Below are 18206 nucleotides of genomic sequence, written 5' to 3' on the forward strand. Positions count from 1 at the left end.
AAGACAGGTCTCAATTAAGCCAGAATCTAGAATGCTTTTCCACTAGAATAGAAGCTGTTTGGTGTTAGACTTGTTGTGTCTCTTGTTCACCCTCTGTCTGCAGCTCCCAGCACAGAAACTGTCCTCAATAAATATTTCCTGAGAGAATGAAAGAGCAAAGGAGAATGCCCAGCCATGAAGACACTTTCATGAACTTTGGAGCTGAAATGGCTCATTGAGCTCACAAACTGGTCCATGTCCAGACAATTTCACAAGAGATGAGATAGTTTAAATTTCAAATAATCTCAGCCTCCTTCTAAGAGGCTAGAGTAATAAGAAGTGAGATTTATCAATGTTGTATAATCATTTACTGTAAGAATTTCCTTCCACTGCTCTTAGGGATGAGATGAAAATCAGGAATATTGGTTTTGCAGGAGATTCAGGAGCACAGTATTTTATCTCAAAATATAGAGAAGAGATAGTAAGAAAAGTGTTTCTCACTTAATAGACTGCCTACAAGAAAAGGAACTTGAACTAACAACTTATACCAATGTGATGATATAATATGCTATTTATGTTAGAATATAGAAAGATAAACGAAGCAATAAGCAGATATGGTCTTCAGAATACTTTACTATCTAGCCTGAGTCTATTTTCTGTGTGTTTTCTAGAACACAAATTTCAACTGCTTACAAGCAGGGACAAGAATAAACCATTTACAAGGTGATTTAGTTTCCATATACAGTGACCAATAGCTGTAAAACTACTGTTTAGATGCTGAGGCCAAGAATGTGGCAGCCATATCAGGGCGACCCCAGGTTGTTTCTACAAAGCATCTCTCAGTGTTTTATGAATACAGTAAGAATAGAAAAATGATACTTACCAGGAGGAGTTACTATGATGTTAGCTCCTTCTCCAAATATCTTCTTCCAACCTGAGCTATCACAATGGTAAAAGCTCCTACAATAATCCAGCCTTTTTCTACCTTTATAAAGTGACTAGAAGTCAAAAAACTTCATACTGGCGGTTTGATCTGAATTCTTTTGGAAGTCCTTGGATATAGGTTTCACAGCATGCAATGTTTTATAAGTTTTCCACAGATTTGTTGTTATTATTCAGTCACTAGGATGTGTCCGACTCCTTTGCGACCCCTTGGACTGTAGCCCGCCTTGGGATTTCCCAGGGAAGAATACTGGAGTGGGTTGCCATTTCCTTCTCCAGGGAATCTTCCTGACTCAGGGATCCACTGGGGAAGCCACTTTCCTCAGATAAATGGACCCAAATATCTGCTTTCCAAGGAGTAGTAATCACTGAAAACATTGGTGAAGATGAAAAGGATAAAAACAGGAAAAGAACACATCACTGGCACCAGCTGGTTAACCACCTGGGTTTCTAAATTTCCAGGAACGGTATGCAAAGAATCAAGACTTTTTTTTTATTTCCAGGTGTTCAGTTCTGTTGAAACTGTTCAGAGTTTGCATCAGTTGAAAGGCAATTCTCTTTTCACAAACACCAGGGCTGTTTAGTGATTTGGGAATGTATTGCTAAAAGGAGGAAAACCTTCAGTAAGTGAAAATGCAAATACCCCATCAGCCATCACACGTGGACTTCAGAAATGTGAACAAAGCTCTCCATTCATTGGGCAGCACAATTCTTTACCAAGGTAAAGGAAAATGAGAAAATAAGTCCTATGATGGCTTATTTAATATTATTTTTCCTAGGATAAAGGAAGAAATTTGCAGAATTCTCTCTCTGTTGAAATAATACTTTCTTTAAACTAAAACTTGAAAACGATATCCATTTCTCTGATAGGCAAAAGAAGTCTCTTCGTGGCTATTCTGTAATTTCAAGCCACTCATCTTGGGGCAGGGGGAAAGAAATTGCCAGGAGCAGCTGAGTACTCCTCTGAGCACAGATGAGCTGTCCATCTGCCAGGACCAGACAGGACAGGCTCTTACTGCCTCCATGTCTACTCCAGATGCACTTGTTCATGGTGTAAATCCCGTGAGCAATCAGTTCCTCTGCCCCAAGGATGAAAGTAAGAGGAGATCATGTTGGGCAACTGTCCATTCACAGGCGCTCAGCTCACAGTCCCAACAGAATGGGAGGGGATGAGAGATCAGATGCCAATTATATTTAGATAGATTTTTTTTTTTTTAACTGAGAGTTCATGGGAATTTCCTGGCAGTACAGTGGTTAGGACTCTGCACTTTTACTGCATTTACTGGGCTCAATCTCTGGTTGGGGAAATAAGATCTCATAATCCACAGAGTGTCCACAGAAAAAACTGAGAATTCTAAGTTGTTAGTACTTAGGGCTGTCATATACCCTTTGCACCTATTGTAGTCATGAATGATGTCCCCTCAGTTCCTTTCTGAAAACTTGTTCTGTGATTTTCCTCATTTCAAGACCATGAGCAGAATTATTGAGAGCTTTAGGAATTACTTTTTTTTCAAAATGCATAAAAGATTTAAGCAATAAAATGCAAAAGAGTAACTAAAGAGTTATGCAATTAATAAGTTTTATTAAATATAAGAACAGTAAGAAGAAAGAGTATAAGGTTTTACTAAAGGGCATAAAATTAACCTTTATAAATGGAGAGACATATATTCATGAAGGAAAAGCTCAATGTCACAAACATGCAAACTCTTCTTAAAATCATGTGTATAAATAGACTAATTCCAATGAGACTTAAGGTAACATTTTATTTTTTTGTTCCATGTTGTAAAGATTGGGGCTGAGCTAGTTATATTTATTTTAAATTGATATAAAAAGTAAATATGAAGTAATTTAAATTTTTTTATTAAAATAATGATTTTTAATAACTAATTTGGCATAGCAGCTCTTAACCCTTATTGCAAAGTTACTGACATAACATGATAATGGAGTAAGAATACTGAGACATGAATAAAACACAAATCCTCCAAGCATATGTTAATATAAAAATATAATTAAGGCATTTTTAATTGTAGGGAAATGATAGATTATCTTAAAATTAGTTATGAACTATTAATTATATGTTGGAAAAAAAATAGCTCTCTATCAAATGCCATAAAAGTTAGGTTTGTATTAAAAGGCATCTAAAAGTGTGAGTTATAAAGAACAATGAATGAAGGTCACTCAGTTGGGTCCAACTCTTGGGACCCCTTGGACTGTAGCACACAAGTTTCCTGTGTCTGTACGATTCTCCAGCAAGAATACTGCAGTGGGTTGCCATTTCCTTCTCCAGGGGATCTTCCTGATCTAGGAATCAAACCTGAGTCTCCTGCATTGCAGGCAGATTCTTTACCGACTAAGCTATGAGTAGGGGACTAACTGAGTCCTTGGACAGAAAATCTTGGAATGGGAAGAGGACAGGAGACACCTTTACTTAATGTTTAATTTTTAAGAAGGAGAAATTTGGAGAATTTTTTCTCTTTTTTTTAAAATTGAAGCATAGTTGATTTACAATTTGTGCCAATCTCTGCTGTATAGCAAAGTGACTCCGTTTTACACATATATATGTTCTTTTTTTTTTCAACATTGTTTTCCATTATGATTCATCCTAGGATATTAGATGTAGTTCCTTGTGCAATACAGTAGGATCTTGTTGTTTATCCATTCAAAATGTAATAGTTTACATCTGCCAACTCCAATGGAGAAGGCAATGGCAACCCACTCCAGTACTCTTGCCTGGAAAATCCCATGGGCGGAGGAGCCTGGTAGGCTGCAGTCCACGGGCGCGAAAAGTCAGACACGACTGAACGACTTCACTTTCATTTTCCCTTTCCACTTTGATGCATTGGAGAAGGAAATGGCAACCCACTCCAGTGTTCTTGCCTGGAGAATCCCAGGGACGGGGGAGCCTGGTGGGCTGCCCTCTATGGGGTCGCACAGAATCCGACATGACTGGAGTGACTTAGCAGCAGCAGCAGCAGCCAACTCCAAATTCCTAGTCCATCCCTGTTCTCCTCTTCCTCCCTGTTGGCAACCACAAATCTGATCTCTATGTCTATGAGTCTGTTTCTGTTTCAAAGATAGATTTATTTGTGTCATATTTTAGATTCCACATATAAGTAATACCGTATGGTATTTGTCTTTCTTTTTCTGACTTACTTCACTCAATATGATAATCTCTAGTTGTATCCATGTTGCTGCAAATTGCAGTGTTTTGTTCTTTTTATGGCTAAGTAGTATTCCATTATAGATATGTACCACATCTTCCTTATCCATTCATCTGTCAATGGATATTTAGGCTGTTTCCATGTTCTGGTTGTTGTGGATAGTGCTGCTATGAACAGAGGGGTGCAGGCACCATTCAAATGACTGTTTTGTCCTGGTATATGGCCTGGAGTGGGGTTGCTAGGTCATACGGTAATTCTATTTTTAATTTTCTGAGAGACCTCCATACTGTTTTCTATAGTGGTTGCACCAATTTACATTCCCACTGATGGTGTATTAAGATTCCCTTTTCTTCACACCCTTTCCAGCATGTGTTATTTGTAGACATTTTAATGACAGCCATTCTGACTGGCATGAAGTTGCACCTTGTTGTAGATTCGATTTGCATTTCTCTAATAGTTAGTGATGTTGGGCATCTTTTCATGTGCCTAGTGGCCATCTGTATGCCTTCTTTGAGGAAATGTCTATTAAGGTGTTCAGCTCACTTTGCCTCTGGGTTGTTTGTTTTTTGTTTTTGTTGTATGATCTGTTCGCATATTTTGGAAATTAAGCCCTTGTTGGTCACATCATTTATAAATAGTTTCTCCAATTCTATTGGTCGTCTTTTTTTTAGTGGTTTATTTTGATGTGAAAAAGCTCGTAAGTTTGACTAGGTCCCATTTGTTTATTTTTGTTTTTATTTCTATTGCCTTCAGAGACTGACCTAAGAAAACATTGGTATGAGTTATGTCAGAGAATGTCTTGCCTATGCTTTCTTCTAGGCAAGTTATGGTGTCAAGTTTTATGTTTAAATCTTTAAGCCATTATGAGCTTATTTTTGGGTATGGGGTGAGAGTGTGTTCTAACTTCATTGATTTATGTGCATCTGTCCAACTTTCCCAGCACCACTTGCTGAAGAGACTTTTTTCCCCCTGTTTTTATATTCTTGCTGGAGAACTTGTACTTTTTAGAACATTTCTAGGAATGCATCCATTTCTTCTAGGCAGTCTATTTTCTTGCCATGTATTGAGTAATTATTTGTAGTAATGAGTTATTGCCGTTTGTATTTTGGTGGTATCATTTGTTAACTTCTTCTAATTTCATGTCTAATTTTATATCTTTGAGTTCTCTCTCTCTCTCTCTTTTTTTTTTCCTGATGAGTTTGACTAAAGTTTTACCAATTTGTTTGTCTTTTCAAATAACCAGCTCTTGGAATATTGATCTTTTCTATGATTTTTTTAGTCTCTATTTTACTTTACTCTGATTTTTATTCTCTTTCATTTACCTTTGGCTTTATTTGTTCTTTTTCCTAGTTCTTTTAGGTGTAAGATTAGGCTGTTTGTTTGAGGTTTTTCTTGTATCTTGGGGTAGGCTTGTATCACTATAAACTTCTCTCTTACAACAGCTTTTGCTGTATACCACAGATTTTTTTTGTATGGTGTTTTCCCGTTTTCATTGTCTTCAAGCATTTTTTATTTCCTCTGATTTCTTCAATCACACCTGGGTTGTGTATAGCATACTGCTTATCCTACATGTGTCTTTGTTTCTCGTACATACAGTGTCTCTACCTAGAGCTGTGTCCTTAGAGAAATTGACCTGTATAAACAGAGACAGAGAATGGAAACTGAGGGAGAGATCATAAGGGTTCTGTGAGTACATGGAAAAGTAGTTATCACAAAGTGTAAAGAAAAACAGTGATATAATAATGCATTAGTCAGTAATTGGGGGAGAAATTGGATCTCCACATTAAGATTGCTACCTTACACCCATACACAAAAATTCAAATTAAAGTTCATCAAGGAATCAAAAGGGCAAAACAAAGTCTTAACACCATTGGAAAAGTATAAACGAAAATATATTTATGCTTCAGGCTTTCCTAAAGCTGCAAATAGTTACAGTGTGGTTGCTGATGCAATAGAGCAAGCTAAAGGCAGTGCATTTACTATGCAATTCCTTGCTGTCTGCAGTCACGGAACTAAGAAGAATCTGAAGCTTTGACTTGTAGTGTGAGACTGTTGTTTTTTTTTTTTTTTTTTTTTTTTTATTCTGAGATTCTGATAGAGAAATGTGATGACCTGGAGAGCAGCAGCGCCCAGGATGCAACAAGACAGATGGGGCTTCGGGGTGGGGATAAGACCATGAACACTATTCTAGTAGGCACTCCTGTGCTAGTGCAGCAAGACTTACAATCAGCCTGAAGAAGAATCACTAGCAGCCTACCAAAAAACGCACATTTTCAGCCTTCGTTCCATGATTCTGATTCACTCTGTTGAGTGCCACCCAGAACATGCACTTTTATTCCAATTCAGGTACTTCTGATGCAGGTGGTACATGGACCACAGTTTGAGAAACACTGTTCTAGAAGCTCAGACACTGGTACACAATTGGAAGAACCATATACACATGAGCTGACATTTCTGTATTTCAATATCAATTTTGCTTCCTTAAACCTAGCCCAATAAGGCAGCCACAACCCTTGGCTATATAACTTTTCAATTGAAATATATACCATTCTTTGATTGTTCACCCAAAGTGTTCTTTAATTTTAATTACTGAGAAAATTATGATCTGATAAGTCTCATTCTAGTTTGGCACTTGGCCTTGTTAATGGTAGGGAGTGGGGGTAGAAAGAAGCTTTGGCTTTACATGTTGAAGACAGTTCTGGCTGTGGGCTGAACTTCAACAGAGGGTATAAGTAGAATACAACACCGGGGCTTCTCTCGTAGCTCAGTCGGTAAAGAATCTACCTGCAATAATGCAGGAGACCTGGGTTCAATTCCTGGGTCTGGAAGATCCCCTGGAGAAGGAAATGGCAACCCACTCCAATATTCTTGCCTGGAGAATTCTTGCCGTGGACAGAGGAGCCTGGCAAGCTACAGTCCAAGGAGTCTCAAGAGTTGGACACAACTTAGTGACTAAACCACCAACCACCAACACCTAAAACAATCACTTTTCCCCCTACATTTTCACTAGATCAACCATGCCCTTGTTGATTATGTGAGAGAGATACCAGTTGGTCCAAAAGATAAATTGGATACCAGCTTGAGGTTCAAGAAGTCCGAGTTTTCATTCCATCATTTCTCATTCTTCATACTCCTGGATAATAAAGATGCTCTATTCCCAGCCATTTTCTCATCAGGTGAATGGTTCAGTATTATCTAGCCTTTCCATTTTCCTCTCCTAAATATCTCCCCTCACAGATAATTCTAGGTTCTCTGTCTGTTTTAAAGAGAAAATAATATGAACTCTACCAGCTTCTGGGAGATCTGAGAATATGCTGCCTGCCAGACTGCTTGCCTACAGACTGGAGATGGAGGCCTGTTTTTAGGAAAACTATGGCTATAGTAGGGAGGTAGAAGGTGGCCATCAAATATAAAGTTTGATTCATGGGCATTGAGTTCCGGGTTTTTCTTTGTTTAGAGTAAAAAGAAATTGGTGGTAGAAGTGAAGCAGCTGCTGATATCAGGGCTGTGATTTGCAGCCACAAGCAAAATTTCCAGTGCAGTGTACAGGAAGTTTGAACCAACGTGCTTATCCCAGATAGCACAGTAGTATATGCCAGAATCACTTGCTTGCAGATTTATGATTCTAAATGTATACCTCCTCCCTGTGCTCTTATAGACATGGTATTTTGTTCCACTGATTCCTGATTCAAGCACAGCCTTTGAGTTGTAGCTGTTGTAGTATAAAAGACGTCGGGGGGCCGTCCCCTCCTCATGTTTGTACAAGTGGATATAGGTGGCCCCTTGTGTAAGATCACAAGGGAAGGAAGCAGTCTCCCCAGTATTACTAGTGATTAACACCAAGTCGGAAGATACCTGCATGACTGCAATGGGAAAAGCAACAAAAAATAATGAGGAAGAGGAACCACTAATTTCTTAGTATGACCCTCTTCCCCACAACCCGCCCCCACTCCCCCCCGCACGCCCACCCCTACCCCGCCCCCCCCCCCCCACACATTGCCACAAAATATAGAAAAATTCCAAGAGCATCCAGGCAACACACTTACCGGGAGCCAGGACAACCAGAAGCAATACTGGGGCCCGCATCCTGCCCCAGCAGTGAGCTAGACTGGGATTCTGAGCAGATGTGATGGCAGAGAAGTCAGGGAGGATCTCTCTTAAAGACCACCGGGCTGATCCCAGAGTGGGTGGGTGCTGGGGGAGGCCTGGGGAGGAGCCTCGCCTCTCTGCACCAACCCTTTCTTGAGGCCCCTCCTGTGGCAGGCTGGGAGCTGCCATCTCCCCCACAGGAGAGGAGAGGCCTGAGCACTGAGAACTCAGAACTGCAAGCAGATGGATCAAATGCGAACTGAGGCGAGGAGAGCCATGGACCAAGCTTGCCTGTTGCCTCGTGGAGTGAGCAGTCCTAAGTGAGCAGGGGCTAAGTTCCCTGTAGTCCAGCATTTCAGTGTTTATGCTGCTGCCACGGTCTTGTCTGGTGACATCTTTATATTCCTTCCCTGAACTACCTTTCCTTTTACCCCTGTAAGCAAACTCGGAGCCAACAACCAGAGAATCCAATAAGAACTGAACCTGCTTTATTATAAGAAAGTAAGATTGATTATGTCAGTCTACATTTGACTGTCCTTAAAATTAAATGGATGTGTGTTCGTGTGTGTGCATGTGTTATAAATCTATTGGAGAGAGGATTCATGTTCATCCTCAAGTAAAAGGCTGCCTCATACAGTGTCCAGATTTCGTGAAAAAATAAGGAGCCTCACAATAGTTGGAATAGAGAAACTAAAAACATATATTTTTTCTGAAATTCAGGGACATGCAAATCAAAACTACAATGAGATATCACCTCACCCATGTCCGAATGGCTATTATTGACAAGGCTAGAAATAACATGTTGAAGATGGGCAGAAAATAGAACCCTTGTGCACTGTTGGTGGGGATGTAAATTGGTGTAGTCGCATGAAAAACGGTATGGAGTTTCCCCTAAAGGTTAAAAATGAAACTACCACATGATCCAGCAATTCCACTTCTGAGTGTTTATCCGTAGAAAACAAAAACACTAAGAGATGCCTGCACCCTTATGTTCACTGTTTAATAGAACAGCCAAGGCACGGGAACAAGCCAAGTGCCCATCAACAGAAGAATCAAGTACCTGTGGTGTGTGTGTATATATATACACATATATTATACACATATATATGTGCAAGTAATCCCATTATATGGCCCCTCATTATGTCATGTGTTTAGACAGCTCTCCCAACTGCTGTACAGCTCTCCTCTTGACCAGTTTTTTCTCTACCATTCTATTTCTCTACCTCCCTCTGTTAGTACATCTCTGTGCACAGATCTTCTCGATTTCCGATTGCTACCCCACACCCTCTTTCTTTCCAGCTCTGACTTTCTTCCCTCTCTTTCTCTTTATCGCTCCTCTGTTTTACAATTTCCTTCCTCGTCTCTATTTCTGTCACTTTCTGTCTCTCTTCTCGCCCATCTCTACTACCTGCCTTTCCTTTTCTAGTTCTCTATTTTTATTTCTTATTGATTTGACTTCTCTCTCTCTCCCTCTCTTTCCATTTTCTCTCATGATCAGCCTAACTACTTTAAATTTTCTGTGATTCCACCTCTGCGCTATCTCAGGATTGGCGTTTGGTAACTGACGATTCTATGTTACCATGTTGTGATGTTCCTGGTTCTATAAGGTAAGGACTTTGGGATTATTTCCTGCGCATTTGGAACATCATGTTATGGACTTCAGGCAGTGTTTAATACTGTGGAGTGTGCTGAGTTTTTTGTCAGCCGGGCATAGGCCCAGTCATGGAATGCTCTCGCCGGGCAGGTCCAGATAGTGCAATTTTCAGACTTTGCAGTGCTATTCACACCACATTGTGTGTCCCATCCCGAGTGGTTTCAAATCAAAATTTAAAGAACATGGTTGTGATTACATAGCCATATTTTTATAATGTGGATTTTTAAAACATTTTCCTTAAAGGTATACATTGGTGAAGAATGAAAACTACGTCAGAGTCCCACATTTCTGAATAAGGATGACTTAGTTCATTAAGGATTTTTTTTGTACATTCCTTTACTGACATAAACTTTGCCAACAACTTTACTGACATAATGAAATATTATGGTAATGGTGTAAGTATATTGAAACAATGAAACAGATATGGTCCTTAAAATAGTTTAATATCCAGCCTGAGTCTATTGTGCATGTGTGTGTGTTTGTGTGTGTGTGTGTTTGTGTGTGTGTGTGTGTATTCTAAAAGATGAATTTCAGTGGCTTACAAACAGGAAGTAGTTTTGTTTCCATGTACATCCATATACAGTGACCACTAGCTGCAAAATTGCTGTTCGCATGCTGAGGCCAAGTGTGGCAGTCAGATAAGGGGGATTGTAAGTTTTTTGTTTTTTTTTCTGAAAAGCATCTATCAGTCTTTCATGATTAAGGTAAAAATATAAAAAGTTACTTACCACAGGGAGCTACTATGAGCTTAGTTCCTTCTCCAAACATCTTCCAACCTGAGCTGTCATACTGGTTCAGGCTCCTACCATGATCTCAGCCTTCTCCTACCTTCATGGACTGACTAGCAGTTTAACAATTTTGGGCTGGCAATTTGACCTTCTGAGTTCTTTTGGAAGTCCTTGATGATGGGTTTTATGGCATCTGATATTTTATAAGTTTTCCTCAGATCAATGGGCCCAAATATCTGTTTTCCATGGTGGACTAATCATTGACAATACTGATTAAAAATGAAAAGGATAAAAGCAGGAAAAGAAGACAGTAGTAGGTTAACCACCTGTTCTGCTTTCCCATATTTCCAGGAAGAGTATTCAAAGAATTAAGAATTTTTTTTAAATTTCCAGGTGTTCATCTGTGTTGAAACTGCTTGGAGTTCACATCAAAGGAAAAGCTCTTCCGTTCTCACAAACACCAGGGCTGCTCAGTTAGTGATTTGGGAATATATTTCTGAAAGGAGGAAACTCTTCAGTAACTGAAAATGCAAATTTACCAATTCAAGTGTACTTGAGCAATGTGGACAAAGTTCTCCATTCATCGAGTAACATAATTGTGTTTTTGGGGGAGGGAGAGTATTGTTGACTTACAATGTTGTTAGTTTCTAAAATGAAAACCAGTAATACAGATTTTGCAAATTATTGGAGAAAGGAGAACATTTTTTTTATCTTAAACAATAGAGAAAAGAAAATTCAGAAAAGTGTTTGTCACTTAATAGACCATTTACAACAAAGTGATTCAATTATACATACATACTGCAAGGAGAGCCAACCAGTCCATTCTAAAGGAGATCAGTCCTGGGTGTTCTTTGGAAGGACTGATGCTAAAGCTGAAACTCCAATACTTTGGCCACCTCATGCAAAGAGTTGTCTCATTGGAAAAGACTCTGATGCTGGGAGGGATTGGGGGCAGGAGGCGAAGGGGACGACAGACGATGAGATGGCTGGATGGCATCACCGACTTGATGGACATGAGTTTGGGTGAACTCCGGGAGTTGGTGATGGACAGGGAGGCCTGGCGTGCTGCGATTCATGAGGTCAAAAAGAGTCGGCCACGACTGAGCGACTGAACTGAACTGACTGATGTATATATATACATATTCTTTTCCAATATGTTTAATACAGGGTATTAAATATAGTTCCCTGTATGCCAAAGCCTTTGACTGTGTGGATCACAATAAACTGTGGGAAATTCTGAAAGAAATGGGAATACCAGACCATCTGACCTGCCTCTTGAGAAATTTGTATGCAGGTCAGGAAGCAACAGTTAGAATTGGACATGGAACAACAGACTGGTTCCAAATAGGAAAAGGAGTACGTCAAAGCTGTATATTGTCACCCTGCTTATTTAACTTATATGCTGAGTACATCATGAGAAATGCTGGATGGAAGAAACACAAGCTGGAATCAAGATTGCTGGGAGAAATATCAATAACCTCAGATATACAGATGACACCACCCTTATGGCAGAAAGTGAAGAGGAACTAAAAAGCCTCTTGATGAAAGTGAAAGTGGAGAGTAAAAAAAGTTGGCTTAAAGCTCAACATTCAGAAAATGAAGATCATGGCATCCGGTCCCATCACTTCATGGGAAATAGATGGGGAAACAGTGGAAACAGTGTCAGACTTTCTTTTTTTGGGCTCCAAAATCACTGCAGATGGTGACTGCAACCATGAAATTAAAAGACGCTTACACCTTGGAAGGAAAGTTATGACCAACCTAGATAGCATATTCAAAAGCAGAGACATTACTTTGCCAACAAAGGTCCGTCTAGTCAAGACTATGGTTTTTCCTGTGGTCATGTATGGATGTGAGAGTTGGACTGTGAAGAAGGCTGAGCACCGAAGAATTGATGCTTTTGAACTGTGGTACTGGAGAAGACTCTTGAGAGTCCCTTGCACTGCAAGGAGATCCAACCAGTCCATTCTGAAGGAGATCAGCCCTGGGATTTCTTTGGAAGGAATGATCCTGAAGCTGAAACTCCAGTACTTTGGCCCCCTCATGGGAAGAGTTGACTCATTGGAAAAGACTCTGATGCTGGGAGGGATTGGGGCAGGAGGAGAAGGGGAAGACAGAGGATGAGATGGCTGGATGGCATCACTGACTCGATGGACATGAGTCTGAGTGAACTCTGGGGGTTGGTGATGGACAGGGAGGCCTGGTGTGTTGCGATTCATGGGGTGGGGTCACAAAGAGTTGGACACGACTGAGCGACTGATCTGATCTGATCTGATGCTCTACAGTAGAACCTTGTTGTTTATATATTTTGTATATAATAGTTTGTATCTGCTAATCCCAAACTCCTAATCTATCCGTTTCCCGCCCCTTTCACTTTTGGGAGCTGTAAGCTTGTTTTCTATGTCTGTGAGTCTGTTTCTGTTTTGTAAATAAGTTCATCTGTGTCATATTTTAGATTTCACATGTAAGTGATATCACACGGTGTTTGTGTTACTCTGTCTGACTTCATTTAGCATAGCATCTCTACGCCCATTCATGTCACTGTGAATGGTGTTATTTAACTCTTTTTTTAGGGCTGAAGAGTATTCCACTGTGTATATAATACCACCTCTTCTTTATCCATTCATCTGTCAGTGGACATTAGGTAGGTTCCATGTTTTGGCTATTGTAGATATTGGTGCTATGAAATTTGAATGCATACATATTTTTGAATTATAGTTTTGTCCAGATATATGCCTAGGAGTGAGATTGCTGGATCATATGGCAATTCTATTTTTAGTTTTTTAAGGAACCTCCATAATGTTCTCCACAGTGTCTGCAGCAATGTACATTCCCATCAACAGTGTAAGAGGGTTCCTTTTCTTCACCATCTCTCTAGCATTTGTTATATGTAGACTTTTTAATGATACATTCTGACCAGTGTGAGGTGAATCTTCATTGCTTTGATTTGCATTTCTGTAATAATTAGTGACAGGCAACATGATTCTTTACCACATAATTAGAAATGAGAATACAAGTTCTGTGATGACTTATTATCTTTCATAGGATAAAAGAAGAAATTTGTAGAATACTATTTTCCTTGAAATTATAGATTCCTTATTTAAACTAAAATTTGAGAGCTAAGGCCAGTTCTCTTATGATGAAAGAAGAAATGTCTTCCAGACTGTTCTGTAATCTTAAGCCACTCAATTGGATAAAGAGAAAAAGAAATTGCCAGAAGCAACCGAATGCTCCTCTGATCACAGATAAGCTGTCCATTTGCCAGGACAGAGACAGGACTGACCCTGATTTCTCCACATCTGCTCCAGACCCACCCTATCATTGTTAAATCCCTTACTCCATCAAGCATAGTGCCTTCCCTACAGAGATAAATCTATATGATCGATATTATTGGTACAAAAGAAAAATGTTAAAATAAATCTGTAATTCTTGAATATAGTGTTTACACTGTATTTTCAAAACCAGTTACACTCCTTAGCTCCTTTTATGTAAATGATGGTATTTTGAGCCAAGAAACAAGTCTCCACAGATGGGGATGTAACATAAGGATGGATGATCATGTAGAAAATGATAGAGCTGGAATGCAAATATTTCTGTAATACCAAGTGCCCACAGTGTGCTACAGAAGGGAACACAGAATCATTCAATACTGCTTTTCATTCTTTTAAAAACAATTTTTCGTTCCTTTTGGAATATAGTTGATTAACAATGTTCTGTCAGTTTCAAGTATACAACAAAGTGATTTTAATTCTAATTTTGCCTGTTACCTGCTTGATTTATTTGCTATCTAACACTCAGTGTTCTAACTCTGAAAATGTAGTAAGAACACCTATGTCTCACATCATTATAGGGAAGATGCATAGCACAATCCAGATATAACACAGGAGTTCAGTAGATCCGTGACCTGTATCTCCTTCCTCTCTGCTCCTTCTCTTTTTGGAAGGAGGCAGGTCACAGAGACACCACTGAGGGGACCTAATGTGGACTGGGGTACACCTTTTGCATCCCCTTACTTCCTTGACTTGAATGATATCATTGGTATTTCCTGACAGAACAACTTTCTATCAGGGGTGCTAGAGATCTCAGCCTTGCCTCCCAGTATGCACTCTGTGATGGAGCTTCATGGTCAAGGCTGTGGGGCAGCCACACCCATCTTTGTCCTTCAGGGAGATCCCCACCCATCTCACACCTAACGTGAGCAAGGAAGGAGCTGACTGTAAATGTCCTATATTTCCTGTTCCAAAGAGGTATGGAAAATTAATGTCAGAAAAGTTTGATTCAAAAATTAATAACTATATATCAATAAAGTTTTTAAAAAATTAGTAAAAATCTATTACTCTTCTACTCTATCACACTGCCCTCAATGAACACGACCTGGGGCATCAACACAACGCACAGCCACGCCTTTGCCATCCTACATCCCTCACTTGGAGAGAGACAGACTAGCTGAAGTGCTTCCCAAAGTAAGTGACAGTCTTGGGACCGTTTCTTTCATCCTGGCAGTGATTACCCTGAAAACAAGATCACCCAATAAAGATATACTCTAGGTTTCTAAATATGTCTCAGTAGGATTTTCATGCAGAAAAGAGCTAATCTATCACCGTGGAAGTTGCAACTGACATTAAGTGGTATAATTCCAAGAGAGAGACATTTTGGAATGGTTATATTCTGCTTTAGACCTGAGAAAACTGATGCCTAAAAGCGTGAAGATCTTGCTCAAGGTCACAGAGCTCATAAGGGAAAAGCCAGAGTCAGTGAGGGGTGAGAATAGGGTTCACGCCATAGTTGAGGTTCACAGCAGAGGCACTGGGCTGTCCCTTCCTGGGGACTGTGGACCACGTATTAATAGCTCTGTAAGGACATGGGTGATGAGCTGGTTCTTCTTGTTGGCCACATTGTCACCAGTTCAAAAAATTCACTCTCTGTGGAGTCTGGCATTGGTGTGACTGCAAGAACAGGAAAGAGTTGTATTAGAAAGATGAACTAAACGAACGTGATACACAGCTAGAGTAAGTTTCTGTCCCCTTTAGCTTCACCTCTTCTAACACATTCTGGGGGATCTTAGCTTTGAATTAGGCCTTCAGTGAAGGGTTGGGCTCTTTCAGAAGGAAAGCATATATGAATTATACATTTCTAACTGCAAAATGAGAGCTCAGGGAGGTAGACAATGAGTTTAGGAATCTTTTATTAATTGTTTTACCATTGCTAGTAAGCTGTACATAAACTTTGAATTTCCACTTGAAAAGGTCTAAATTCAGCTTAAACTTCAAAAAGATTTTCTTTCTCTCCCTCATACAGCATCAGGGGCTTTCCTGTTTTGGGCTTGAAGAATCAGTGACACAGGCTTTCTTTGTTTTTTCTTCTTCTTTTCATAAGAAGGTAGTGAATATAGTGATAAGTGATTTGTGTGATTTTCCTACAAATACAGAGATCAGAGGCATATACTTTTAGCTGTTCAACCCCCTCATTTTATAGAAGAGAGCAGAGTAGCCAGAGATTCACTCAAAATTCCATATGTGGTGACATTCAAGGAGACGTGTATAACAGGATATTGAATATAGCTCCCTGTGCTATACAATAGGACCTTTTTGCCAATCCAATCTGTATATAATAGTTTGCATCTGCTAATCCCAAGCTCCAGTCCTTCCCTCCCTGACCTTCCTTCCCCTTGGCAATCGCACATCTGTTCTCTGTGCCCCTGAGTCTGTTTCTGTTTCATAGATGGGTTCATTTGTGCCATATTTCAGATTCCACATATAAGTGATATAAAAGGGTATCTGTCTTTCTGTTTTTAACTTATTTCACTTAGAATGATAATCTCTGGTTGTATTCATGTTGCTGCAAATGGCATTATTTTATTCTTTTTTATGACTGAGTAGTATTCCATTGTGTATATGCACCACATCTTCTTTATTTATTCATTTGTTGATGGAAGTTTAGGTTGTTTGCATGTTTGGGCTATTGTGAAGTATACTTCAATGAAAAGAAATTAAATTAAAAGAAAACAACAACAATAGAGAGAAGTGTAAAGCAGAGAACCTGATGTCTCATCCAGGGTTAACTGCATCACCATGAGGATTTTTATCAACTCAAACTCATGAGTGCCAGGCGTGCCAATAGAGGAGCACACTGAGACATTTCCAATATTGTTTCCTGGGCTTCTAACTGCTGTCTCTTCCCCCGCAAAATGTTAACAATGGGTGAACAACTTAGAGACTGGGATCAGGCATATACTTCCAGGCTCAGCTTTCAAACATTTTGTGGCAGATCTAGACTGTCCTTCACCCTTGAAATCATTTATGTGACATTTTGTCTGTGCATCCTACAAGGAAAATGGTCAGATTTTTATATTTTCAGTCAATACCAGAGCTGTCCGTTAGAAATAAATGTGAGTCACCAATTCAAGCCATAGATGAAAATGTTTTGGCTTCTGCATTTAAAAAATGAATGTTAGGACTATTTTTACTTAGTCCAAGATGTCCAAAATATTTCAACAGTAAGTCAATATAAAAATAATTAAAGAGATATTCCACTTTTTTTTTCCTGCAACTATCTTCAATATATAGCTTGTGTTGTAGACATACAGCCCATCTCAGCGTGGACTCTTGAACTAAATACATTTCAAGGGCTCAGTAGCTGGATGTGTTTAGTAGCTAGTGGATTGAGCAGCCCAGATTCTCCTCCAAATGCTCCAGACAAGCTGAACTGGACAATCTTTGGAAAAGTCCCTGCCACCTGCCCAGCTTTTTACCTGGGTCAGCTTCAGCTCCCATCAGATTTTATTTGCAGAAGCCCTACAGTGGGGGGAGTCATCAGGAAGCTGAGAGATCTCCCCAAGGCAACCTAAGGGACCTGGAGGCGGTGGCAGTTGCCAGGACTGGGAGAGCAGTGGGTCTCAGCGCTTTTTGTGCAGATCCCGGGGCTGCGTGCACTGCTGTGCCGATTCCCAGGTAGCACAGTAGTACAGTCCTTCGTCGCTCTTCGCCAGCTTCCTCAAGGACATGGTGCAGCTCTTGCCATCCGTGCCGTGGGCCGCGTTGACTTTATCACCTCTTAGGACCGAATCCCACTGCACATCCCGCTTGGACAAGGCTAGATAGAGAAGCCTCTCAGGGGCCTGGCCCTCCAGTTGGCGGAACCAGTGGACGTAATCCACAGACTTACTGATCTGACAGGGCATAGTGATAGCTCCACCCGTGTGCCCCACCATCACGGACCGCTGGAACACCCTGATCTCCTGCTGGATGCCTGCAAGGGATGAGATGAGGGCAGGTTGAGTCCACAGCCTCCGGATGCATCCCGCCCGGCGGACTGGGGAAGCCGCAGGGACTCACCTGGAACCACGAGGGCCCAGAGGAGGGCCATGAGGCCCAGAAGGGCTCTGCCCCCTGCCCCGAGAGAAGAGCCCATGGTGGTGGGGCTCAAGTTGCCCGGAGGCTCCACACCTGGGTGTATGATGGAGGTCAGGTCAGGGTCTGAGTGGGTGCTTCTCCCAGGCTACCCGGGGCAACTGGTGAGAGAAATAAGGGAGGGGTGGAAGAGGGAGGAGCCAGAGGGAGGAGACAAGAGTCTGACCACAGGGTGAGGGGAGGAATGGTAAAGGAGAAAGTTCTGAGAAACACTAACGAATATTCGTGGAATAATGAAATAGGA

The 18206-nt window shown here is 40.5% G+C and overlaps 1 gene segment (V, D, J or C); it reads right to left on the reverse strand.

Moving 5' to 3' along the window:
• Positions 1–17963, reverse strand: part of LOC129658548 (T cell receptor gamma constant 2-like) — a 32646-nt gene extending 14683 nt beyond the window's left edge. Inside the window, 3 exon segments of the C gene segment in view lie at positions 10554–10606; positions 17489–17801; positions 17888–17963. Of these exon segments, the coding sequence occupies positions 10554–10606; positions 17489–17801; positions 17888–17963 (442 nt within the window).
• Positions 17964–18206: the final 243 nt, after the last annotated feature.

This window comes from Bubalus kerabau, chromosome 8 (genome assembly GCF_029407905.1).
Source record: "Bubalus kerabau isolate K-KA32 ecotype Philippines breed swamp buffalo chromosome 8, PCC_UOA_SB_1v2, whole genome shotgun sequence".
Lineage (NCBI taxonomy): Eukaryota > Metazoa > Chordata > Mammalia > Artiodactyla > Bovidae > Bubalus > Bubalus kerabau.